General features: G+C 48.0%; 1 protein-coding gene across 5 annotated transcripts in view; it reads right to left on the bottom strand.

Moving 5' to 3' along the window:
* Nucleotides 1-2952: 2952 nt before the first annotated feature.
* LOC144824723 (putative endonuclease 4) overlaps nucleotides 2953-24810 on the bottom strand; it is a 477583-nt gene continuing 455725 nt past the window's right edge. For 3 of the 5 annotated variants that reach the window (XM_078683747.1, XM_078683743.1, XM_078683764.1), the window contains 3 exons: nucleotides 21698-21769; nucleotides 3903-4032; nucleotides 2953-3369 (listed from right to left, as the gene is read on the bottom strand). In XM_078683747.1, the coding sequence (XP_078539873.1) occupies nucleotides 3246-3369; nucleotides 3903-4032; nucleotides 21698-21769 (326 nt within the window). In that variant the 3' untranslated portion in view covers nucleotides 2953-3245. The remainder of the gene's footprint in view (nucleotides 3370-3902; nucleotides 4033-21697; nucleotides 21770-24810) is intronic. The other 2 variants (XM_078683751.1, XM_078683759.1) reach the window with 2 other exon arrangements.

The following is a 24810-nucleotide window of genomic DNA, read 5'->3' as shown; positions in this document are numbered from 1 at the left end:
ACTCGTCCGAAAGGATGCAGCAGGAAGGACGCATACCTCTTGGTGTTATGCAAAATGACTGAGAACGACATGCAGAGAGGAATTTGAAGCACTGGAGACAGAGTCACACGGAAGAAAGGGAGAAGGACTGCAAAATGGGTGTTTGCATCTCCAGAAATCAGATTTAAAGGGTCTGAAAGGATACTGGGACCCAGCTGTAGAAATAAGCGCCTCGTCCTTGAGTCCAGAACTCACGAAGACAAGAGGCCTCACTTAGAAGAATCCAGAACTCATATTAAGGAGTGGATTGTTCAACTCCCCACTGCAGTGCAAGAGAGAAGTCTAGAGGAAAACACAATTGTCATATAAAAAAGGCAGTCATCTCTGTGCATCACTGTCTCAAGATGCCCGAGTTGTCAGGGTTTCTCGGTCCCAGATCAGAATACTTGTGACAATGGTCATCCAATCACAAACATTATGTTTGGTCATCAAATCAAAGCTGTGGTTAAAGACGCCGACTTCTACTTCATGTTGCTCAGCCAGATAGATCCTCCTGCTGGGCCACTTACCACACTGTACTGACCACAGCCTAGTGTTGTTGAGGCTTCATTTTGGTTACATTGTCAGTGCCAGAGAGCACAATTTCAAAAACTCCAGACTACGCCTAAATTAAAGGAATCAACACCAACATTGGAGGAAAGAGGAAAAACAGTAAACAGTTCCTTGGAGAGTTTTGACTTGCCCACGATTGAGGAGGTCTCCAAAGGCCTGTCTACTGCTAAATTAGGGTCGCCAGTAGATCTCAGCCCACCAAAAACTATGGTACTTTTAGCCACAGGCTGTGCCCCTGTAATTTGTGACATCTTTAACGACTCTATACAAACTGGTATCATCCCTTCCACATGGAAAGAGGCGTTTGTCCGCCGAATATTAAAGAAACCTACAGCGGACCCTTCTATCCTTAGTAATTATCACCCCATTTCCTTACTACCGCTTTTGGGTAAACAGCTGGAAAACATTATCAACAGGCAATTAAGTTCTTATCTGGAACTCAATCAAATCCTGGATCCATCGCAGTCAGGTTTTTGACAAGGTTTCAGTACTGAAACCGCCATTCTGGCTGTGACAGACTCTCTCAGGGAGACTATAGACTCAGGGGCCTCAGTGATACTGATTCTCCTAGATCTCTCTGCAGCTTTAGATACCATCTGGCACTCAAAGATGACGGAGAGACTATCTCTGCCTGCGGTAGCCAGGGGACAGCCCTGAAGTGGCTGCAACATTTTCTGTCTGAGAGAACCTAAACTGTCATGTTGGGACATTTCACTTCTGCGAAAATGTACCTTGAGAAGGGCGTCCCGCAGGGCTCATGCTTGAGCCCTACTCTTTTTAATATATATATGACCCCCCTGGCATGGATAGATGAGCAGCTGGGTTTTGAGATCATCTCATATGCTGATGATACCCAGCTTATGTTTACCATCGGTCCAAACCCAGAACAAGAGAAAATCCTTTTAGCCACCGGCATGATGGCTATCTCAAATTGGATGACAGAGAACTGTCTCCAAGTAAATCCAGAGAAAATGGATGTCATGTTAATGGGAAAAGCCTCGGACATCTGGTCGGATGACTGGTGGTCTGCCCAATTGGGTACAGCCCCTATTCCTAAACACTCAGTAAAGACTTTGGGTATAAAATTGGACCAAGCCCTGACTATGAAGGACCACATCGCTGCCACTACTAGCTCATGCTACTACAGTCTACGACTACTTAGAAAAATCCTTCCCTTCATGCCTACCTCCCATCGCAGGACCCTAGTGCAGGCAATGGTAATTAGTCGTCTGGACTATGGCAACGCCTTGCTGGCTGAAGTGGGAGAGACTCTCATGGCTAAACTACAAGTAGTACAGAACATGGCAGATAGAATGATCCTCAATCACCCTGCAGGATTTCCTTCGATTCCGCTGCTCAGGGAACTTCACTGGCTATCTGTGAAAAAAAATCCTTTGTTAAAATCTGTTGACTCACATACAATGCTTTGAATGACAGAGGCCTTCTCCATCTACAAAAAAAACTTCTAAAATATTCTCCCTCTAGGAGACTCAGATCCAGTACATTGGGCCTCCTTCAAGTTCCGTAAACTTGTTTGACCCGCACTTGGGGCAGAGCCTTCTTATCTTGCGCCAAGATTTTGGAATGAGCTCCCACCAGCTTTGCGTAAAATCCCCAGCTACTGTAATTTTAGAAAACAGCTGAAAGCTTTTCTGTTTTAATTGGCCTCTTTGTTTCGTTTTTGAGCCCTAATTTTTCAGGACACTATTTCTAGGCAGCGCCGAGATGCCCCAGGCTGAGTTGAGCGCTTTAGAAAACCCTAACCTAAAAAACCTAAAACGTTCACTTCCTCCCAGTGACACAAAGAATACAGCTGAGACTTCTCTGCACCATCTTCAGAAAACATGCTTGGGCTCGGCCCAAAATACTGACAAGACTTTATTCCAAACTGCACACCAAAGAGAAACCTGAGCTGCAGCAAAGCAGACCTGATGTCACAGACACGATTTAGCTGCAAAAATCCGAAGCAGGTTAAACACGGAGTAGGGTGCAGAACTGAGGAATACTTTAATCTCAGACCTTAGGCAGTTACCAAATCTGTCAGTTTTAGAGAAAAATCTAAAGATAAAACTCTTGAAAGAGGCGTTGCCAATTCCAACCCATCTCGAAACAATCCCTATTAGGCATTTTTCTAACAAAGGAGTGAGCCCCTATGGTCTAGTTTGATCTTGCCAGAGATGAATAATCGTCATGAGATCTCCAGTCCAGCATGGATACAGACCTCCCTTCACTGGGAATCCCTTCATTAGGTATCCTAATAACTGCCTAAAATACGTTCATCAGCGCCACAAACTGGCGACCTATTACAAGGCAGAACTTTACAACAAACATATTAATAAATGTTTGAATATAAAACCAGTTCTTTCTGAAACCCTTTAATAAACAACGATCAAGTAGTGAATGTCGTACAGAGAATACTTTTTCTTTAAAAAAAATTGAATGTTGGGCAGTTTGGGTGAAGCATGCAACTTTTTGACAGTATGAAGGCATTTCCTGTTGGCAGACGAGGTCTCTTTCTACCACTTTGCACGTTTATTTTCTGTAAACAAGTTAAGCCACTTCCTTTCAGCGTGCGATCACTTCCTTGTTGGGCCCCTTCTGTTCAGCATTTGAGATGATTTATATTCACTGTCTCTCCCTGCTATCATGCAAGGTTATTTCCTGTCACCAGCTCCTCCTCCTCCTCCTCCTTTCTCCTCTTTCTGGGCTCTCTCTCCTTCCTCGTCACAGAGTGAGTACAATAACTGGATTTCCACGGCATGGTCGTCACCTTCGTGGCTGGAAGTAAAGATAAAAGAGACACCAGTGACTTGTCTTCCAGTCAGTAAGCTAAGCAGGGCTTTAAGTGGGCCGGGTCCTGCCTGTGCTTTGCCCTCGCCCTCAAGGTGAAAAAAAAGAATCTTAACTCTGCGGCAGAACCAACCTTTATTGACTTTGGAGTAACTTCAAAGAGACTCTTTATAGTCCTTTCACAGTCTCATCATTGCAGCACTGAAGCTTTTTCTGTACTATATACAATGAAGCCATAGTTGTTGCTAATTTCTTTTACAGCTAACCATTGGCTAAGCCAACAGTTCTGGCTTGTTGTATATGTAATGTTACTTGTTGTATTATATATCTGGATGCAAGGATAGAAACAGCAAAATACCAGACGGGTGGCACTCTATACTAAGCACAGATTTTTAGCCTAGGTGTTTTTAAGCCACGCAATTACATCGGCCACGCCCCTTTGGGTGAGCCCCCCCCCAGTTTTTTCATCCCACTTAAAGCTCTGAAGCTGAGATCAGGGGACTTCTGAAGAATCAACTCACGTGGCAGGTGTCTCCAGGATCATTGGAAGCCCGTCGAAGCGTGGCTCGTTCATGATGTGGCGGAAGCCATCTAGACCAATGTGACCCTGCCCAATGTTCTGGTGCCGATCCAGGTGACAGCCCAGTGCACCTGAGTGGAGAGAGGCAGGCCGGGAGTCATGACACACGTTTAGAGAAGCCACCCCCTCCGTAGTCCTCCACCACTCAAGTCCTTCACCCGCAATTAAAGCAGCCTGTCAGTTGCAAAAAAGAGGCGAGTGTCTAAACTGCAGACTGTGAAAACACCAGACTCGAGTACTGGACCTTGTTTTCCGTCTTCATCCAAACGTCTGACTCTGAACACATCTCACTGCGAATATGACTAAGCCTCAGTCTCATTGAATGTCAAAATGTCGAGGCTTCCATTTGGGCGAACACGAGTACTCAACTCTACGGAAGATTAGCCCTGCTGGGTCTCTGGGAATTCAGGCATCACAAGTGATCTTAGGTCCCTAGAGCTAATTCACAGAAATTTAGATAAATGTTACTGCTCCCCTGTGCGGAGATCAGTAGAGTGGGTTTTGTATATGTTGTGACATTACCTTAATGGTCTCAAGGAAACTAAGAATCCTTGCCCGCCAAGGATGAATTCAAATAGGCGATACTCAATAAAAAACTATTCTTAAAAGTTCTTCCATATTATTCTCAATTTACAGTATCAGATTGCGGCAGTAAACCCACCCAGTTTATACACAAAAGTGTTGCACACCAGATTGTTTTTCATACATTGCCTTGTCTGTATAATAAATGTGTGTTGTGGGGTAAAATATCCCAGTCTGACTCGCTGAGTTTCCTTGAATGTAATCACAGAACAATGGGATAACCCACAATTAACCAGAAGGACCTGGGTAACTTATGGTACAGACAAACCATATTCAGATCGGAAAAAGCAACAAGAGGCATAAGAGAACTGAATATATCAACAGATCTCCTCCCACTACATGGAAAAGAAGACCAATCCCATAGATTCCATCCAGTTACAAGATTAGAGCAGCAGCCAAGATTTCAAAAACAGAAGATTAAGATGCATACACATAATTGCATTTCTAAAAGTTTAGTTAAATCACTTATAAGTCAGTCTCAAACAACATTCTTATTTACACATAGTATCGAAAACTCTTAGCTCCACAAATAAATAGAAGTTAGCAAAACCATCACCCAGCCCTACTCCCAATATTTAAGTTTGATCTATGTACCAATCTTTCTCTTTTCACATTTTCACTGTGAGCGTGTTGAGGAGGTGGTGTTAACATACAATCTAGTGCCATCTATGTCATAAAAAGGTAAACCAGTCTTGTTCAAGCATGCAGTGAAGAAGCCATTTTGATATACCCGAAAGCATGTTCTGTCAAAACTACCCTACTTTATACCCTGAACCTTAAGATCGCATCTTCATCAGAGGCCTCAGGTGTTGATTATTTTAGAAACCTAAAACTTTATAATGTGCAACTTCTTTTGTGTGTGCTCTGAAAATGTCAAGGCAGCATACACATCATATAATGACATGCTTAGAATATTCCTCACTGCTGGAGAAGCCTAAAATGGGATTAGGATGAGCAACCCATTCCAAAGATGAAATTAAGTTACTTACCTGTAACTGTAGTTCTAAGTATTTCAAATCTTTCATAGATTCACATGCTTGAATCATTCCCTCTCGTCGAGATAGGTGTCCCCGATACCATATAATAGTAATACAATGTTAAAGATGGAAAATGAAGGGGCGTGGCTTGGACGCCGATCGGGATGGCGGCGTGAGCTCGCTGCTCCGCGCGGAATCCCGCTAATTCTCCTGTTTTTCGGGACCCTAGGCGACCCGGAGACGACGTTCCTGCCCTCTGAAGGGTGAGGGGACTGCTGGCCGTAATCGGTGAATCGCTGGGGGACTGCTGGCCCCGGGGAGATCGAGGAAGAGGCGGCCGAGGTGTAGCCCGGGGTGTGAAGAAAATGGCGGCGAGGTGGCCGGACGGTCCCGAACTTCGGCCCTGAGTCCGGCTGTCGCCAAGCTGAGAGGGACCCTGCACCCGGCTGCTCGCAGCACTGGGATTGGCGGCGCGACGTCCTGAGGCCGGGGGACGCTGCCCGATTCACCCAGGAGATCGGGGGGTCTCGCCGGCCGCCGTCCCACGACTCATTCTCCCCCCACGGGTCCAGTGGGGGTGACGGAACGGGGCTCATCCGCCTGGCCATTGCTTCTGAGACCATTGGCGGTGGCATTGCATTGCCCGGTGCCCGGTTATCGGCACGGACCCACGGGAGCGCCCGCAGTACGGGTGGCCGGACTTGTGACGCAGCACCCTGACATGGCGGCGTTCGGAGGGCCGATGCCCGGGAGCCACGAGGGGGACTCGGCGACATCGACTCGGCTGAGTGAGAGTCCCTCTCCGGAGCTTGACCAGGAACAGCGGCTGAACCGGCGCTTGGATGCCATCCTTGAGGCGATCACCTCTACCAAGGAGGCGTTGCACAACGACATTGCCCAAGTGGCCACGGGCCTGGGGCTGCTACGCGCGGACCACGCAAAGCTGGCGGATCGGGTCAAGGAACATGACCAACTGTTGCTTGACCTGAAGCCCTCGGTGGTGACCGCGGAACGCAGGATTACAGACATTTTGGCCCGACTGGACACTCTAGAGCGGAGGGCGGAGGATGCCGAAGGCCGCAATAGGCGGAACAACGTGCGGGTCGTAGGCCTGCCGGAACGGATTGAGGGGGAAGATGCGGTGGCCTACATGGAGAACTGGTTCCGCACTGTGGTGGCGCCGGAGGGGCTTACTCCATTTTTCACTCTGGAGCGAGCTCACCGGGTGCCCGCTCGCCCGTTGGGAATTGGCCGCCCCCCCCGACCAATGGTGGTGCGGCTCCTCCATTACAAAGACCGAGACCTCCTCATCCAGCGGGCCAGGATGTCGGGCCCTTATGGGGTGGAGAACAGCAAAGTAACGATCTTTCCGGACTATACGCAGGCGGTCCAGAAGGCCAGGGCATCGTTCCTTGCTGTGAAGAAGGAGCTCAGGGAGGAAGGCATTCAGTACTCCTTGCTTTACCCGGCCAAGCTGCGGGTTATCATGGATGGCACCACACACTTTTTCCAGACTCCGGATGAAGCCTGGCACTGGCTTGAGTCGTACAGAGCAGGGACGGACGGAACGCACCAAAGTAGGCGAGACCAACCCAAGCAGTCCCGGGTGCGGCAGTCACAACGAATCAGGTCCCGTAACAGGCGCCAGCGGGAGAAGCGGGAGGCTCAAATGGCGGCGGAGAAGAGGGATGCACTCGCGGCGACGGCGGCCATTACAGGGTCACAACAGAACAGTGAAAGGGCCGAAACGGACTCGGGAGGAGAAGGCAGCAGAACAGGGGAGGATCTTTCGGAGGCAGAGAGCCAGAAGGGGCCGACAGTGACCCCACAGACCTCGGATGAAATTTTCTGCGGCTAAGATAGACTTTGGCCTAGATCGGGACTTCATGGTAGGGTGATATCCTGTTGCTGGAGGGCGGGTTGCCGGGTGGGGGAGCTGAGTGTATTAGAGGGGATGAAGGGCGGGACGCGAGCTCCGCTAGCTGGGGTCGGCGGCGACTCACCCCCCCTAGGCCCTTAAGGTCGACTGTGGTGGAGACCACAGGATAGGTGTGCGAGTAGTTGGATCAAGGTTTGGATGGGGGCGGCCATTGGGTTCGTGTGCTCTGTCCTGGGGAGTGGGGTTTGGGGTATGTTTCAGTTTTGGGGTTGTTTGGGGGGGGGCAACTGCATTGGGGGGGTCATGGACCGTTGGAGTTTAATTCGGGCTGTACGGACTTGGTATGGGGACATTACCTAATTTGAAATGCCTAACGTGGAATGTCCGGGGGCTGCGGACTATGGTGAAACGTCACAAAGTACATGCATACCTGGTACGCAGGGGGGTTCAGATAGCTATGCTCCAGGAGACTCACCTCACCAAAAAAGAGTGCGCTGCCTTGCAGAAAAGATGGCGGGGCCAGGTTTTTGGCACCACTTATTCAGCGTATGCCAGGGGGGTCTTGATCTGGGTGAGGGCGGGGATACCCTTTCAGGTGCTGAATCAGGTAATGGATCCGGATGGCAGGTTTGTAGCGGTGGAGGGGAGATTATACGGACGGGATGTGGTTTTATGTTGTGTTTATGCACCGAACACGGACCAAGGCCGATACTTTGATAACCTCTCGGGGTCCTTGGCCTCTTTCCTGGCGGGTCCGATAGTGCTAGGGGGGGGACTTCAATTCGATTACGGATGTGGCTCTGGATAGGTCCCATCCCCCCTTAGTAGACTCTCCTGTGCGCAGACTGGCCGCGCACAGGAAGGACTGGCAAGACCGATGGGGGTTGCTAGATGTCTGGAGGGAGAGGCACAGGGGAACCAGGGATTACTCCTTTTATTCCGCTCTACATGATTTACATGTCAGGATTGATTCGGTGCTTTGCGGGAGCTCCCTTGCCCCATTGATTACCCATGCTGAGTACCTTGCTAGGACGATATCCGATCATAACCCCCTGTTGGTGCATATTCAATGGCAGAGGGAGCGCTCCGTAATACCAACATGGCGGCTTCGGCCGGAGACGCTAGAGGATTCTGTGTTCGCCGATGCGGTCCGGCAGGGCATTGATGGTTATTTCGGTGTGAATGATGGAACGGCGACGAGCAGGTCTGTTGAATGGGATGCACTGAAAGTGGTGGTGAGAGGGGTGTGCTTGGGCAGGTTCTCGAATGCTCGAATGACTGTGCTGAATGACTTAATGAAAGCGGAAGACACTTTGAGGGACCTGGAGCGCCGCAGGCCAACTAGGCCAGGTTCACGGGCCCAGTTCTTGGAAGCGAAGGAAGCGGTAGCCGCGGAGACGGAACGTTTGCGCTGCTATGATTATAGGCAGTACATTATCAGGGCACACGCAGAAAGGGACAAGGTGGGCACCCTCTTAGCCAGATTAGCTAACCCGGAACTTAGGGGTTGCCCGGTCCTCAGCATTATTGACGCGCAGGGAGGGATGGTGTACTCCCAGGCAGCTGTATTGGACCGCTTTAGGGGTTACTATGAGGAATTGTACCGGAGTCAGCTGGGAGTGGGGGTTCAGGACATCGTGGAATACCTGGGGGAGAGGCCGCTTCCGGTCTTGGGTGACGACGACGCGAAGGACCTGGGTAGCCCGATCACGCTAACGGAAATTCGAGCGGCTATCAAACATATGGCCCGTAACAAGACGCCCGGGGTGGACGGACTCCCAATCGAGTTCTACCAGCACTATGTGGACGTTCTGGCACCCAGGCTGCTGGTGGTGTATGCGGAGGCCTTCGAGAAGGGGGCATTGCCTGCCTCCATGCGGGAGGCCTTGATAGTGCCGCTCCTCAAGCCTGGCCGGGATGCCACGGACGTGAGGTCTTATCGCCCGCTGTCCATGCTAACGGTGGACTATAAGATCCTGAGTCGCATCCTAGCTACTAGACTGGCCCCGCACATGACGGGCCTGGTGCACAGGGATCAGGCCGGGTTTATACCCACAAGGAGCACGGCGATGAATATCCGCCGCCTGGTGGGAATAATGGACGCCATCTTGGCTGGGGAGGGATCGCCGGCGGTTCTGTCCGTGGATATTGAGAAGGCCTTCGATAGTTTGGAGTGGCCTTTCTTGGATGGAGTGCTGGAGCGGTTTGGCATGGGCGATGGCTTTCGGAGGTGGACGAGAGTCTTGTATAATTCGGCGACGGCGAGGGTTCGATTGGGCGGCTTGGTGTCTGCCGCGTATCCGGTAGGCAGGGGAACACGGCAGGGATGCTCTCTCTCCCCTCTGTTGTTTGCCCTGGCGATGGAACCCTTAGCGGTCCATGCGAGGTCAGGCGATCGATATGCGGGGATAGTGAGTGACGGGCGGTGGCATCACATATCGCTCTATGCGGATGACCTGCTCCTGTACCTAGCTGACACCTCGGGGGCACTGGTTGGAGCGATGGATCTGCTGTCCGAGTTCGGCCGATTGTCAGGCCTTAAGGTCAATTGGGCAAAGACCTGCGTGTTTCCGCTGAGAGCGGGATCACCAGCCCCTAGTAGCGACCTAGGTGTGGCGTGGGAACCCTCTTGCATCACCTACTTGGGTGTTCGCATTTACCACTCGGCTGCTGACCTGTTGGAGGGTAACATTAGCCGTTGTGTTCGGTCACTGCGGGGCAGCTTGTCTTTCTGGTCGACCCTCCCGCTGACAGTTCTGGGCAGGATAGCATTGTTGAAAATGGTGGCGCTCCCCCGCTTCCTTTATTATTTCCGAACGCTACCTGTCTGGGTTCCCCAGGGGGTGTTTAGGGAACTGCGGTCAATGATTATTAGCTTTCTATGGGGGCATGGCCGACGCAGGATAGCCTTGAGCACGCTACTTCGCCCCAAGCTGGAGGGGGGCATGGCCGTGCCCGACCTTGAGCTGTATTATTTAGCGGCGCAGTTGCAGGTCCTTACGCAGAACGTGGCCAGGGTGTTCCGGGGACCGGAGGAGGACCGGGGTCGGGGGATACAGCGCCATGTGCTGTCGTACATTATTATGCAGCAACGGCTCGAATTACGGGCCCTCACCATGGAGGAGCGGACGCTTCGGCTGTGCTGGCAGAGGAGCCTCCGGAGGGCGAGGGCCTCGCGGCCTTATGCCCCGGAGATCCCGATTGGGATGTTGACAGCTTTGCCGCACGGAGGGGATTGGTCCCCGTTGATGGAGTGGGAGGCCGCGGGGTTACAGGTGGTGGGTGACTTGTATATAGATGGGGCATTGGCACCGTTCGACGTGCTCCGGGACCAGTTCGGACTGCCTGAAGGGGGCTTCCTGCTACACGCGGCTGTAGTGTCTGCCATGCAAAAGCACTGGAAAGGGGGGCTTCTGGAACCTGCGACGACTATGGCGTGCCAATATGTGGTGATGGCGGCTGGTACGTTCAAAGCTGTGACGTGCCTCCATAATAGGATGCTGCACGACGGGCTGGAACCACTCCATGGGCTCAAAGCTAAATGGGAGGGGAGCGTTGGCCGGCCCATACCGGATACGGCATGGGGCCATATCCTGCGACGCACGTGGAAGGGCACCAGGAACGCGCGCTTTCAGCAGGTTCATTTTTATGTGCTCCATAGGGCCTATCTAACTCCAGAGAAACTACAGCGGCACTTTCGGGTGCCGGATGCCTGCTGCCCCCGGTGTTCGTCCCTTGGGGCGGACATGGACCACTTGTTTTGGGGGTGTCCGCAACTGGGAACTTATTGGGCTGAGGTAGGGGAACTCCTGAATGAAGTGACTGACAGGGAGGTAGACTTCGACATGGCGACGTGTCTCTTGCTCTGGTTCCCGCATACTAAGCACACCAAGGTGACCAGTAAATTCATAGATCTGGGTCTGATATTGGCTCAAAGGGAAATATCGTGGCACTGGAAGGCTAGGGGGGGTCCCTCACTGCGTAGATGGAAGACTGAGTTGCTGCGATGGTCTGACTGCGAGAGCGTGCTCCGGATGAAGCAAGCAGTGAAGTTGGGGAATGAGAAGGCTCTGGATGCGGCCCGTGCGTGGGAGTTAGTGGTACAGGCTCTGCGTGATGCTTTGGTTGTGGATGTGGACGGCGAGGGCTAAGCCGCTGGACACCGCGGGGCGAACACAGCAGTATGTCATTAAGCACTGTGGTGGAACCATCCAATTCGGTAGAGCGATGCACACACCTTTGCAGTTGCCAGGGGGGGGGGGGTGTTGGGGGGATTAGCTGTAGAGGGGTTTGGGGGGGGCCGGAAGCCATTGAAGGGTTGCTGGTGGGGGCCTGGAACTACTGGGATAGGGGGTCCTGAGTGGCGGGCGGCCTGATTGGGTGGGACGGCCTGGTACGAAGGCCCGTATAACCTTGGGCAGGCCCGATGGGGGCAACTACGTTGATACCACGGGGATGGCTGACGGGAATGTTGTTGTGGGTGGGGGGGTAAACGCAGATACGTAAATCGGCCTTCCGCCAGGGTCCCAATGGGACGTACACTATGCTGTGCTCCTCCAGAGCGAACTGATGTGCCGCCCGGCCCCCGGGATGCGGGCTGAATGGCTGTGTACAACCGTGAACTGTTATTGGACGGGGGGGCCCACAAGTGCACTGGCTGTTTACTTTTCCTGCTGTTTATCACTCTGCAATAAAAATATATTTAAAAAAAAAAAAAAATTAAAAAAAAAAAAAAAAGATGGAAAATGAAGGCCCTATGCCTTTCAATTTTGCAACCTATCATACTTTATGTAAAAACAAGAACTAACTTATACTTCAGTCAATCAGGCTGATTTGCCCTCTAGAACATTCCTAAGAGAAGCTCCAGTCCCACAGATATTCCATAGCACGAGTGCCGGAGAACCACTTAAAGGAGGGAAATGTGAACTTCTCAGGGGAGTAGGGTGGGCTGCATGTGAATCTATGAAATATTCCAATACTGGAGAACTACAGTTAGAGGTAAGTAACTTATTTTCTTACTCCAGAATTGGAACTTTTATAGATTGACATGCTTGAATCGGAGTATAAAGCAGTAGTGAGGCACATTGAATTGTGAGTTGTTAGGAATACCATTCTATAAATATATTCCTTTTATACACAATAAACAAAGACATTAACATGAACATCTCCTAATATTTAGCATAAAATATGACATTTTAGTATGCTGTAAAGACAGAAAAGACATTATATTTTAGGCAATGCGCAGAACCAGTACTGGGTTGGTGGGAAGAAAGAGGTAGATCACCTTTACTGGTAAAGATGTCTTAGAACCACTTGGCCTACTGCTACATCCCCTTGAGGAGTCAAATCCAGGCAGTAGTGTTGCCTAAAGGTATGTATATTCTTTCTGGTGGATGCTCTGCAAATATCCTGGAGTGGCAGACCAGCAAACAGTGCTGTTGAGGTTGAAATAGTCCTTGTAGAGTGAGCCTGCACAGAAGTTTGTAATGATGTTCCTGATGCTTGGTGACAAAAGTTAATTGCAGCAGATAGCTATGCTCTGTTTGATAAGTGGTTGCCCTTCCATTATACACTGTAAGCCACAAACAACTGGTTATACTTACGAAAGCTCTTGGTCCTGTCTATGTAGATCTTGATGCACCTCTTGATGTCCAAAGAGTGAAAAGCCCTTTCAGCCTGTGTTGAAGGGTTTGGAAAGAAAGTCTTCAATGTCAGCAAGAATTATCTTGTTCTCTCTAAATTGTAGGACGGGTTCTTCAATAGTGAGGGCTTGGATCTCACTGACCCTGGCAGATGTCACAGCCACAAGAAGAGCAACTTTCCAGGACAGGTACTTTAAACTTGCTCTGTGACTAGGCTCAAATGGGTGCTTCATGGGCTGTGATAGGCCGTGTTCAGATGCCAAGATGGAGGAGGTCTACCTGGAGGGAAGACCCTAAATAAACTTTTGAGGAACTAATTGATTATTCAGGAAAACCATAATGAGGGTTCCCTGGGTGATCATCTGAATCGAGAAATGGCCGCCAGGTGAACTCTGATGGATGGAGGAGCTAAACCTGAACGTACCAAATGCAATAGGTATGGTAATATCTGTTCAGGTGAGGAGGACAGGGGCTGTATCCACTCCTGTTGACACCGTACACAAAACCTCTTCCACTTGTGAGAATACGCTTTGTTAGTGCTATCCGCTCTGGCCCTGGAAATTATCTCCTACATTCAGGAGGGATGCCCAGATGGGCGAATTCATTGTGCTCATGAGCCAGGTTGATAAGTGAAGAGACTCGGGATTCAGTGCAGGACCAGGCCTTCGCTCATCGTCAGAAGATAAGGGGAGACCTTCAAATGGATGTGAGGTTTCTCTGACAGCAGGAAGAGTTCTTTCAACCAATGTGGCAAGGCCACTTTGAAGCTATCAGTATCATTCAGCAAGGTTTGATCTTCATCTTCATGAGGACCTTTGTAATCAGCGAAAGGGCAGGAAGATGTAAGCAAAGATTTCGGACCTTGCCATCGAAAATCAATATCTGCATGATTTTGGATGGTGATGCCAGCTTACAAAGAATCAGCATTTGGTGTTCTGTGGGTTCGCAAAGAGGTTGAGATTGGGTTTCTCCCACTGTGAGAATATGTGGTTGACCATTTCCTGTTCCATTTCCCACTCATGGCAATATGAGTCTGCTGAGAGTGTCCGTTATCTCATTTTGTTTTCATGAGACAAACTCCGCTCATAGATGCACTCCATTTCGGATGGCTGTAATTCAGATGACTAGTGACTCTCTCTCTCTCTAGAGAGAGAGAAGAGATCTTGTACCTCCATGTTTGTTTATGTAGTGCATTGATGTTGTACTGTCTGTTTGTATGAGAACCTCCAAGTTCTTTATCTTGGGTAGAGGAAAGACTGCAAGGCCAGGAGTGCTGTCTTTAGTTCGATGTGACAATGCTGATATGCTTCTGCCATTTGCCGCTGACCTGTAAGTCTTGAAGGTATGCTCCACATCTCTCCAAGGAAGCATCAGTGGTAATGACCAACAGAGAGGGGTGAACTAGGAAGAAAAGGACCTGAGAGGTGCATCTGCTGAGTCCACCAAGCTAGGGCTTTGACCGTGGCTGGAGTGACTTTGATGAGATCGAACAAACCTATCCATTGGAGGTCTAGTTTGTCCACGAGGGGTCACATCCTTAGCCAGCAGAACGGAATTAGAGGCATGCATGATGACATCATCCCTAAAAATTGACTTGTAGAGGCTTACTGAAAAAGACTCTTTTTTCTAAATGGACTTAGCCAATGTTATCAGCTTTACTTGTCTTTTTGATGTGGGGCAGGCTTTGTTGATTAAAGTCAGGGTATTGGAATTATGCAACTGCGGCGATTTTTGCATTGTTATAGATTTGCCGCATTTGTCAAATAATCCATCATCTGCCGTATAATCTGCAGATTTTAACAACAACAAAAAATGCTTTTAGATCAAATGGTTCAAAAGTTACTAAAAATGCAGTGACGTGCTGCCGTGCACAGAAAGGCCCTTTGTAAAGCTGGACTGGTCACATTTTTGTTACTTATTGAATGAATTCTAGGGTGTAGCCGAATTGACCAAGGTCTAGGACCAATCCATTGGTCTGAAGTTATCTCTTGCCAACGTTAGATGAATTGGGATATTCTTCCTCCTAGTCTGAATGGTGAGCAGATAGGGATAGTCAGAGCCTTTGACAGGTCATTGGCGACATCCTGTGTCCTTTCCCAGACGTGTTGCTCTTCCTCGAGGTGCAGGTCTGTTGTAGCCGCTTGAGATGGTTGGCTATGGGAATATTGTAAATGAAAGTGCTGTGAGGTAGATGTGTAGGAGGGATGGATTATGTTACTTCCCCAGTAAGGATCTGTTCTTGGCATGTAAAGCTGTAGATTCACATGCTTTGCACACTCCTGGCATCTGGTGTTGAGTTCGGATGTTTGCAAGTTGTTTTTCTTCGAAGAAATCTTTCTAGTCACAAGGTAAGGTGACTCTTCCTTTAGGTGATAGTGCGCATGGGCATCGACTCCGTTGTTAGATTATTTTCCCGCAAGAGGGTGAGAATAGAGTAAGTGAGTGGAGTAAAGAGATGTCCATTTGTATGTAATGTAAGTAATGAGAACTGCAACAACTACAGGTGTCCGGGAAAGTGGGAGGGCGCAAGTGAATCTACAGCTCTACATTCCAAGAATAGATGCTTACTGGGTAAGTAACATAATCCGTTTGAGCTATGTGTGCTGTAGCTACACATGCTTTGCATAGACTTTATAGCAGTATTCTTCCAAAGCGGTGGTTAACCAGTAGATGTGGCAGTTGTCTTAAAAAGTGTCTTTAGCACTGCTTGCCCTACATTGGCTGGTTGTGGTGCTAATAGATACACACAATAGTGTTTGCTAAATGTGTGTGGTGTAGACAATGTTGCTGTCTCACAGATTTCAGCTATAAGAATGTTACCTAAAAAAGCCAGATGCATCTATTTTGCAAGTGGAATGCACTCTGGGGGTTATAGACAAAGTTCTTATAGCTTTAGCATATCAAGCTTGAATGCATTTACCAATTCATCTTGAAATGTCAGATTTAGAGATATGATTGCCCTAGTGAGGTGGTGCAAATGCGACAAACAGTTGCTTTGTTTTACGAAAATATGTTGTCCTTTCGATTTAATACAATTACGCTCTTCTGACATTAAGTGTGTGAAGAGCTCGTTCTGTGACAGAATCAGGTTGATGGAAAAACACAGGTAACTCAACTGATTGGTTAAGATGAAAAGCAGACACTACTTTAGGGATGATTTTTGGGTTGTTGCGAAGAACTACCCTATCTTTATGAAGCCGAAAGAACAGTTCTTCTAAGGTTAATGTCTGGAGCTCACCAACTCCCATTAATGAATTCATTGCAATGAGGAAGGCAACCTTCCATGAAAGGAACTGTAAAAACAATTGTGTAATGGTTCAAGGGGTGGACCCATGAGTCTTGTAAGTACAATGTTGAGATTCCATACTGATGCCAGAGGTATTCTGGGTGGTATTACTCTTATAGAGCCCTCCATAAAGGCTTTAATCACAGGAACTTTGAACAAGGATAAATGCTGTCTGTTTTTCAAATATGCAGCAACTGCTGCAAGGTGCAACCTAATAGATGTATAAGCTAGACCAGTTTGCTGTAGATGCAGAAGGCAACAAATAATGTTTTGAACAGAAGCATCTAAAGGATTAAACTTTTTAATAAAATAGATAACACATAGTTTCCATTTTGCTGCATAACAAGCTCTGGTGGTAGGTTCTCTTGCTTCTTTCAAGATATGCATACAGTCTGGTGGCAGATTCAAATATCCAAACTCTAGGACTTCAGGAGCCAAATCGCAAAATTGAGCTCCTTTGGGTTTGGGTGTCTGATTTCTCCATGGCTCTGAGTGAGAAGACGAGTTGAGGTGCAGCTTTTGATTTGGAACCAAAGATAGTTTTAACAGTGTGGTGAACCAGGGTTGACGAGCCCATGCAGGGGGCTACTAGAATCAGTGCAAGTGATGGATTCCTGAGGGTCTGAACAAGAAACAAAAGGAGTGGGAGAGGTGAAAAGCATAGGCAAATATCCCTGACCAATTCATCCATATGGCATTGCCTTTGGAGAGAGGGTGTGGGAACCTGGATGCAAAGTTTGGGCATTTTGCATTATCCACTGTGGCGAACAGATCTACATTTGGGAATCCCCATTTTCAAAAGTATGGAAGGAGAACTTAGGAATGAAGTTCCCACTTGTGTATTTGCTGACTCCTTCTGCTGAGGCGGTCGGCAATCTGATTGTTCACCCCTGTAAGGTGTTCTGACAGAAGATACATTCTGTGATGGATGACTCAGCTCCAAATGGTCTGAGAGAGGAGTCACAGTTGAAGAGAGTGTATCCCCCCTATTATTGCATATAGTACATAGCTGTCATGTTGTCCGTGTGGACCTAGACAACTTTGTCTATGAGGTGGGACTGAAAAGCTTTCAGCGCTAGAAATACTGCTAAAAGCTCTAGTTGATATGTAGATGTTTGTGCTTGGCATCCCAGAGACCCTGGATTGTGTAATCGTGGAGATGGGCACCCAAACCTGATAGAGATGAGTCTGCTGTCAGTCGATAAAGGGCCGCCATTTTGATACATTTTGTGGATTCCACCACTTTAGAGAGCAATAATTGTGGCTGTCTACCAACTCTAGATCTGTAAATTGACCCTGTGACTGATTCCATTGTTTTGCTAAGCATTCTTGTAGGGGACGCATGTGTAGTTTTGTATGAGACACTATTGCTATGCATGACACCATTATTCCTAGCAACTGCATGAAGGTTCTGGCTGGTAATTTTTGGTTGGCCTGGAACTGAAGTAACAGAGTTTGAATATTGCAAATTCTGGCTGCATTGGGAGAGCCTAGAGCTTTTTGAGTGTCGAGAGTCGCTCACAATAAGACTGTGTCTGTGAAGGCTGCAGGTGAAGCTTTTGCACGTTTAGCATGAAACCCAACGGGTGGAGTAAGTCTACCGTGATCTGAGTGTGTCGTAGACACTTATGGTGTGTGCTGGCTTTGATGAGCCAGTCGTCTAAGTACGGGAAGACGTGGATTTGTTGTATTCTGAGATGAGCTGCCACTTCTGCTAGACATTTGGTGTACATTCTGGGGCAGTAGTTACTCATAATGAGAGTACTTTGAATTGCTAGTATTTACCTGCTATCACAAATCTGAGGAATTTGCTATTAGCTGAATGTATGGAATGTGAAAGTATGGATTGAAGTCTAGTGTGGGCACAAAATCGCCTTGCTGTAGAAGTGGAAGCACCTGTTGAAGCGTTACCATGTTGGAATGTTCTGATAGTATGTACTGGTTTAACACTCTGAGATCTAACATGGGTCTTAAAGATGCGTTCTTTTAGGAATAAGAAAATATAAAGAATAAACCCCTGAACCTTGTTAGTGAAACGGAATTGGTTCTATGGCTCCCTTCTGTAAGAGGGATTGCATCTCTTGAATGAGGAATTGTAAGTGGTCTGACGACAGTTTGTAGGTGCGAGGCGAATGTTTAGAGGATTGGTGATAAGCTCCAGGCAATAACCACGTTGGATAATGTCGATCACCCATTTGTCGATTGTTATGGATAGCCAAATGGGGAGAAACTGTTGAAGTCTTCCCCCGACAGGTGTTAAGTAATTGGAGGGAAGTGTGGGTAAGTCACTGTTTGTTAGGGGAAAGGGTGTTACGCGCTGAGGCACTTCTAACCGTCCCCTTAGAATTGTTTCCTCTATACCCTCTTCTATAAAAACCTCTAGAGGTAGAGAATTGGGTATTGTCTTTATAAGAGGAAGCATTTGGGTCTGAGGATGTGGTGTTGGATCCTCCTCTATAAAAGAAGCAACTAAAGGAGCCTTTATTTGATGGGGACTGAAGCGCTCCCATGGACTTTGCCACTTCTGTGTCCTTTTTTATTTTTTCCAATGCCTGATCGATTTCAGGACCAAACAGGTGCTGCTTGTCAAAGGGGGTGTTTAAAATGGATTGCTGAACCTCAGGTTTAAAACCTGAAATTCGAAGTCTTGCATGCCATCTGAGGACAATGCTGGTTTTTATCTGCCTAGCAGCAGTGTCAGCAGCATCTAAAGCACATCTGATAGAGGAGTTGAAATGAACTGCCCTCTTGAACTAACTCTTGGGCTTTGCTTTTATGTTCATCTGGGAGATATTGGAGCAGTTGCTCCATCGCATCCCACTGTGCCCAGTCGTACCTAGCTAGTAGGCCTTGTGTATTTGGGATGCGACAGTGGTTAGCAGTTTGAGCGTGTTAGATCTGGGGGTCTCTAGTTGGCAATGGTATTAACGTTTGTCCAAATTGGAACCCTTACTTCTAAGTCAGGATAAGGGGATTACACTCCTTAATAACCCCTGCTAACCCCTTGGTAGCTTGGCACAAGCAGACAGGCTTATCTCAGAGGCAGCGTGTTAAGCATTTGTGAATATACACACTAATACAGTGAGAACATTACAGATGGACACAACACAGGTTTTACAAAAATAAATATTCTTTATATAGACTTAAACACAAACAACAAAAATCCTCAATACTACACTTACGATTGCTTTAAAGATGATAAAAGTTACTTAGTTCAAGTTGATGATAAATGCGACAAAGTTCTCAACAAAGTACCTGGATGTGTAACGCAAAGTAAAGAAAAGGCTCAAAAAAGGGAAGGTGTGTCAGTTCTGTGATCCGGGGGAGATGATGTGTCGTGCCACAATGCTTGCGAAAAGTAGGGGATGCGTCGTTATCCTTACCGGTGCGGAGGTGATGCGTAGATTCTCGGCCTGCGGGCCTGTTGCGGTGCGCAAGATGGCGCCTTGATGCGATGCGATGATCCGGGTGCGATGCGAGAAGATGGCGCCCTTGATGCGGCGATGCGATGACGATGCGTAGACGCCCTGGCAGCCTTGCGACGACTCTGTACTTTGGAGCCGCAACAGGCCCTGCGACACGCTACTCTGGTGATGCGATGGCGACTCTCTCGATGGCGTCACGCTTCTCTGGTGATGCGACAGCAGGCAGCTTCGATGAACACACGCTGCCAGGGAGATGCGGCGAAGGCTCGCTTCTCCGGCGATGCGAGGATTTCAGCTGCGGCGGCGACAGGCATCCTCTCTATGCGTCGCGCTTCCAGCTCCCAGCGACACGTAAATGCCTGGAACAAGAATTCCCAGCAAGGAAATTCAGAGGGGAGCTGGAGATTAAGTTTTTTGTCCCTGAGACTTCAGCAGGAGGCACGCACAGTTCAAGCCCTTGGAGAATATTCTGAAGATGATGAAAGTCCTTAAAAAGTTCCTTCTCCTTTCCTTGGCAATGAAGCACCCACTGCAGGCCAATCCAGCAAACAGCACACTGGCAGAGGGGCAGTAAAACTCCTGCAGCTTCCTTGGTTCTTCTCCTTGGTAAAAGGTTTCTTGTTCCAGAAGTGATCTAAAGTTCTTGGGACTGGGTCCCAATATTTATACCTCAAAATCCTTTGTTCTCTGAAGGCAGAGAGGCCTCTGCCTAGTCCAAACCAGTTCATGAGCACTTTGTTTACATGACTCTCTCCTTCCTTTCACTGTGCAGGGCAGAGACATCAGCAAGCCCCACAGGAGGTGGAGCCAGCACGGGGGAGGGAAGGTACAGCTCTGGATCACTTTCTTGACATGATTCCTTCTCTCCTTTCACAGTGCAGGGCAGAGACATCAGACACACCACAGGGGTTGGAGCCAGCATTGTAGAGGGAAGGGCCAGCCCTATTCAGGTCCCAGGTCCAACTCCTCCCTCCCATCTAGATGCAGATCTCCCTATTCACCACCGGGCTGCCCCAACCTGTCTCTTGGAATCCCCCAGCCCTGTCACTCACAAAACCAGAAAAAGGAATACACAACCTTGCAGAAGCAGGTTCAAATGGTTAGGCAAGCAAATACCTACTTCCTAAAAGTGGTATTTGCAAACACAGAATATTCAAATAAACTTCACTAAAAGATGTATTTTATTATTCTGAGTCTAGGCATACTAAACTCGAATTTCTAACATGTTCTGAGTCTGCTAGGATTATAAACATGTAAAAATCCAGCAGCCCATTCTGGCCTATGGAGAACAGGTAGCCTTGCAATAGTGAAAATCGAAAATGGCTGTAATTCACTATTAGGACATGCCACACACATCAGGGCTTGTCCTACCTTATACTTACAATGCACCCTGCCCTTGGGCCTACCATAGTGGTGACTAATATGAAGAAAAGGGAAGGTTTAGGGACTGGCAAGTGGGTGCACGTATTTAGTTATCAAAGAAAGAAAGAGGACACTTGTAACAATTCAAAACCATTGGTTTGAAAACACCCTCAAAAACTCAATGTTATTTGGAAAAGCGGTATATATTCTTCATCCGCCCCACATTGAAGTTATGGCATTTATCATTGGATTCTGCAATACGTGCTCAATGCCAGACTCATCCAGAGGCACCTCTGGTATAGAATGCAGTGTCCAGAAAATGAGGGATGTCCCCCCCAAAAAAAAAAAAAAATAAGTGAAATAACAGAAATATTAGAAATGTTAAAAAATAGAACATCACCAAAGTGCTTTAATGGAAAGTGAGATTCTATTGGAATAAGATATCTGGGTACTTTAAAAAGATCGAGTTACTAGATCCATTAGTGTTTCAAAAAAAGGGCTTGTCGACATGTTTTAGCTCCCTCTGGCCCATCCGGGTCTATGGAGCTTTCGTCAGGACTAACAAACATAAAAGTATACTCACACAACTTGTGTAGTATGGTTCTAAGTATCCACTTTTTGGCACTTAATTTTTGCAAAACATGTTCTCTGTGATCTGTGAATACAAAAGGAGAGGCATGCAGCCATACACAATTTTCGGTATCATGCTCTATTTCTTGGGGAGAGGGTTTTCCTCATCTAAATTAGATGTTTTCATTTATTATCGTTAAAATGAGAAAATAACTATTTTTGGTAGAGGACTAAGGTATCTTTCAGAGCTGTATGATGGGTCAAGTTAAATCGTTCTTCTACATTACATATTTACAGAGTCTTTTTTACATTCTTATGTAGTGGGTGATCGGTTGTAAATATCACCATGTGTCAGGTAAGTTCCATATGGAAGGGCCTTTCGTGGTAATACACTCAAGTATCGAATTACGGTAAACACAAAGCACAGAAGCAGGGGAAGTGGGTGCACTTGCCCAGTCAGCATGACAGTACCAGACTGCACGCAGGCTCTGCAATGGCAGACCTTAGATACATTTTACAAGGCTGCTTCTATGGGTGGCACAATCAGTGCTGCAAGCCCACTAGCAGCATTTGGATTTACACGCCCGGGGCACACTCAGTGCACTGTACTCGGGTCTGACAAGTAAACCAAATAATCAATCATGGAATCACCAATTCATACATCAATTTACAATAGGGAGAGCATATGCAATTGAGCACTGATCAGCAGTGGTAAAGTGCCCAGAGTCATTAAATAGCCAACAACAGGTCAGAAACAAGCATTAGAAATGCAATCGGGCTCGGATTTATTTGAGTTTGAGCTAATGGCATTGTAAATGCCAATGTATTGTTGCTATGTGTTATGGAGTGTGTTCATGTGGTGTGTACTGCCAGTGATCTCCTTGTGAGTGTGACAATATTGCACCGTTACTGCCTGTGATGTCCTTCTTGTGAGTGTGAGAAGCTTGCACCTCTGCTGCCTGTGGTCTCCTTGTGGGTGTAAGAAGCATGCACTGCTGCTGCCTGTGATGTCGTTCTTGTGAGTGGGAGAAGATTGCACCTCAGCTGCCTGTGGTCTCCTTGTGAGTGTGAGAAGCTTGCACCGCTGCTGCCTGTGGTCTCCTTGTGAGTGCAATAAGCTTGCACTGCTGCTGCCTGTGATGTCCTTCTTGTGAGTGTAAGAAGCTTGCACTGCTGCTGCCTGTGATGTCGTTCTTGTGAGTGTGAGAAGCTTGCACCGCTGCTGCTTGTGATGTCCTTCTTGTGAGTGGGAGAAGCTTGCACCTCTGCTGCCTGTGGTCTCCTTGTGAGTGCAATAAGCTTGCACTGCTGCTGCCTGTGATGTCCTTCTTGTGAGTGTAAGAAGCTTGCACTGCTGCTGCCTGTGATGTCGTTCTTGTGAGTGTGAGAAGCTTGCACCGCTGCTGCTTGTGATGTCCTTCTTGTGAGTGGGAGAAGCTTGCACCTCAGCTGCCTGTGGTATCCTTGTGAGTGTAAGAAGCTTGCACAGCTGCTGCCTGTGATGTCCTTCGTGTGAGTGTGAGAAGCTTGCACCGCTGCTGCCTGTGAGAGTATGAGAAGATTGCATTGTGCATCTCTGTGCTGTGCCTGTTCTTTGTAAGGGACTCTTGCTCTGTTGCTGCTGCTGCCTTGGCACAGTACCTGCTGTGAGTGTGTAAGGGAAGCTTGCACCACTGCTGCCTGTGATGTCCTTCTTGTGAGTGTGAGAAGCTTGCAGCGCTGCTGCCTGTCGTCTCCTTGTGAGTGTAAGAAGCTTGCACCGCTGCTGCCTGTGGTCTCTTTGTGAGTGTGAGAAGCTTGCACTGCTGCTGCCTGTGATGTCGTTCTTGTGAGTGTGAGAAGCTTGCACCGCTGCTGTTTGTGATGTCCTTCTTGTGAGTGTGAGAAGCTTGCAACTCAGCTGCCTGTGGTCTCCTTGTGAGTGTAAGAAGCTTGCACAGCTGCTGCCTGTGATGTCCTACTCACTACTCTACTCTACTCACTACTCTACTCACTACTCTGCACTCACTACTCTACTCACTATACTCACTACTCTGCACTCACTACTCACTACTCTACTCACTACTCTACTCACTACTCACTACTCTACTCACTACTCACTACTCTGCACTCTCTACTCACTACTCTACTCAGCACTCACTACTCTGCACTCACTACTCACTACTCTACTCACTACTCACTACTCTACTCAGCACTCACTACTCTGCACTCACTACTCACTACTCTGCACTCACTACTCTACTCACTACTCACTACTCTACTTACTACTCACTACTCTGCACTCACTACTCACTACTCTGCACTCACTACTCACTACTCTGCACTCACTACTCTGCACTCACTTCTGCACTCACTACTCTGCACTCACTACTCACTACTCTGCACTCACTACTCTGCACTCACTACTCACTACTCTGCACTCACTACTCTGCACTCACTACTCTGCACTCACTACTCTGCACTCACTACTCACCTCACTACTCTACTCACTACTCACTACTCTACTCACTACTCTGCACTCACTACTCACTTCTTTCATATCTTTAAGAACCTTGCACTGGCTGGCACAGCAGTACCACGAGAAACAGTCGCCTCGCTGAAAGTGCAAACAGGACAACAGGACTCCACTGTAGCAGTGCTGGTGGCTGCTGCTCTCACTACTCAACTCACTACTCTACTCACTATACTCACTACTCTACTCACTACTCACTACTCTACTCACTACTCTGCACTCTCTACTCACTACTCTACTCACTACTCTACTCACTACTCACTACTCACCACTCTACTCACTACTCTACTCACTACTCACTACTCACTACTCACCACTCTACTCACTACTCTACTCACTACTCACTACTCTACTCACTACTCACTACTCTACTCACTACTCTACTCTACTCACTACTCACTACTCTGCACTCACTACTCTACTCACTACTCTACTCACTACTCTACTCACTACTCTACACTCACTACTCTACACTCACTACTCTACACTCACTACTCTACACTCACTACTCTACACTCACTACTCTACTCACTACTCTGCACTCACTACTCTGCACTCACTACTCTGCACTCACTACTCTGCACTCACTACTCTGCACTCACTACTCTGCACTC

This window comes from Lissotriton helveticus, chromosome 1_1 (genome assembly GCF_964261635.1).
Source record: "Lissotriton helveticus chromosome 1_1, aLisHel1.1, whole genome shotgun sequence".
In the NCBI taxonomy this organism is placed as follows: domain Eukaryota; kingdom Metazoa; phylum Chordata; class Amphibia; order Caudata; family Salamandridae; genus Lissotriton; species Lissotriton helveticus.
Note: the sequence above shows the minus strand (reverse complement) of the source record. Positions and strands in the feature narration are given on the sequence as shown.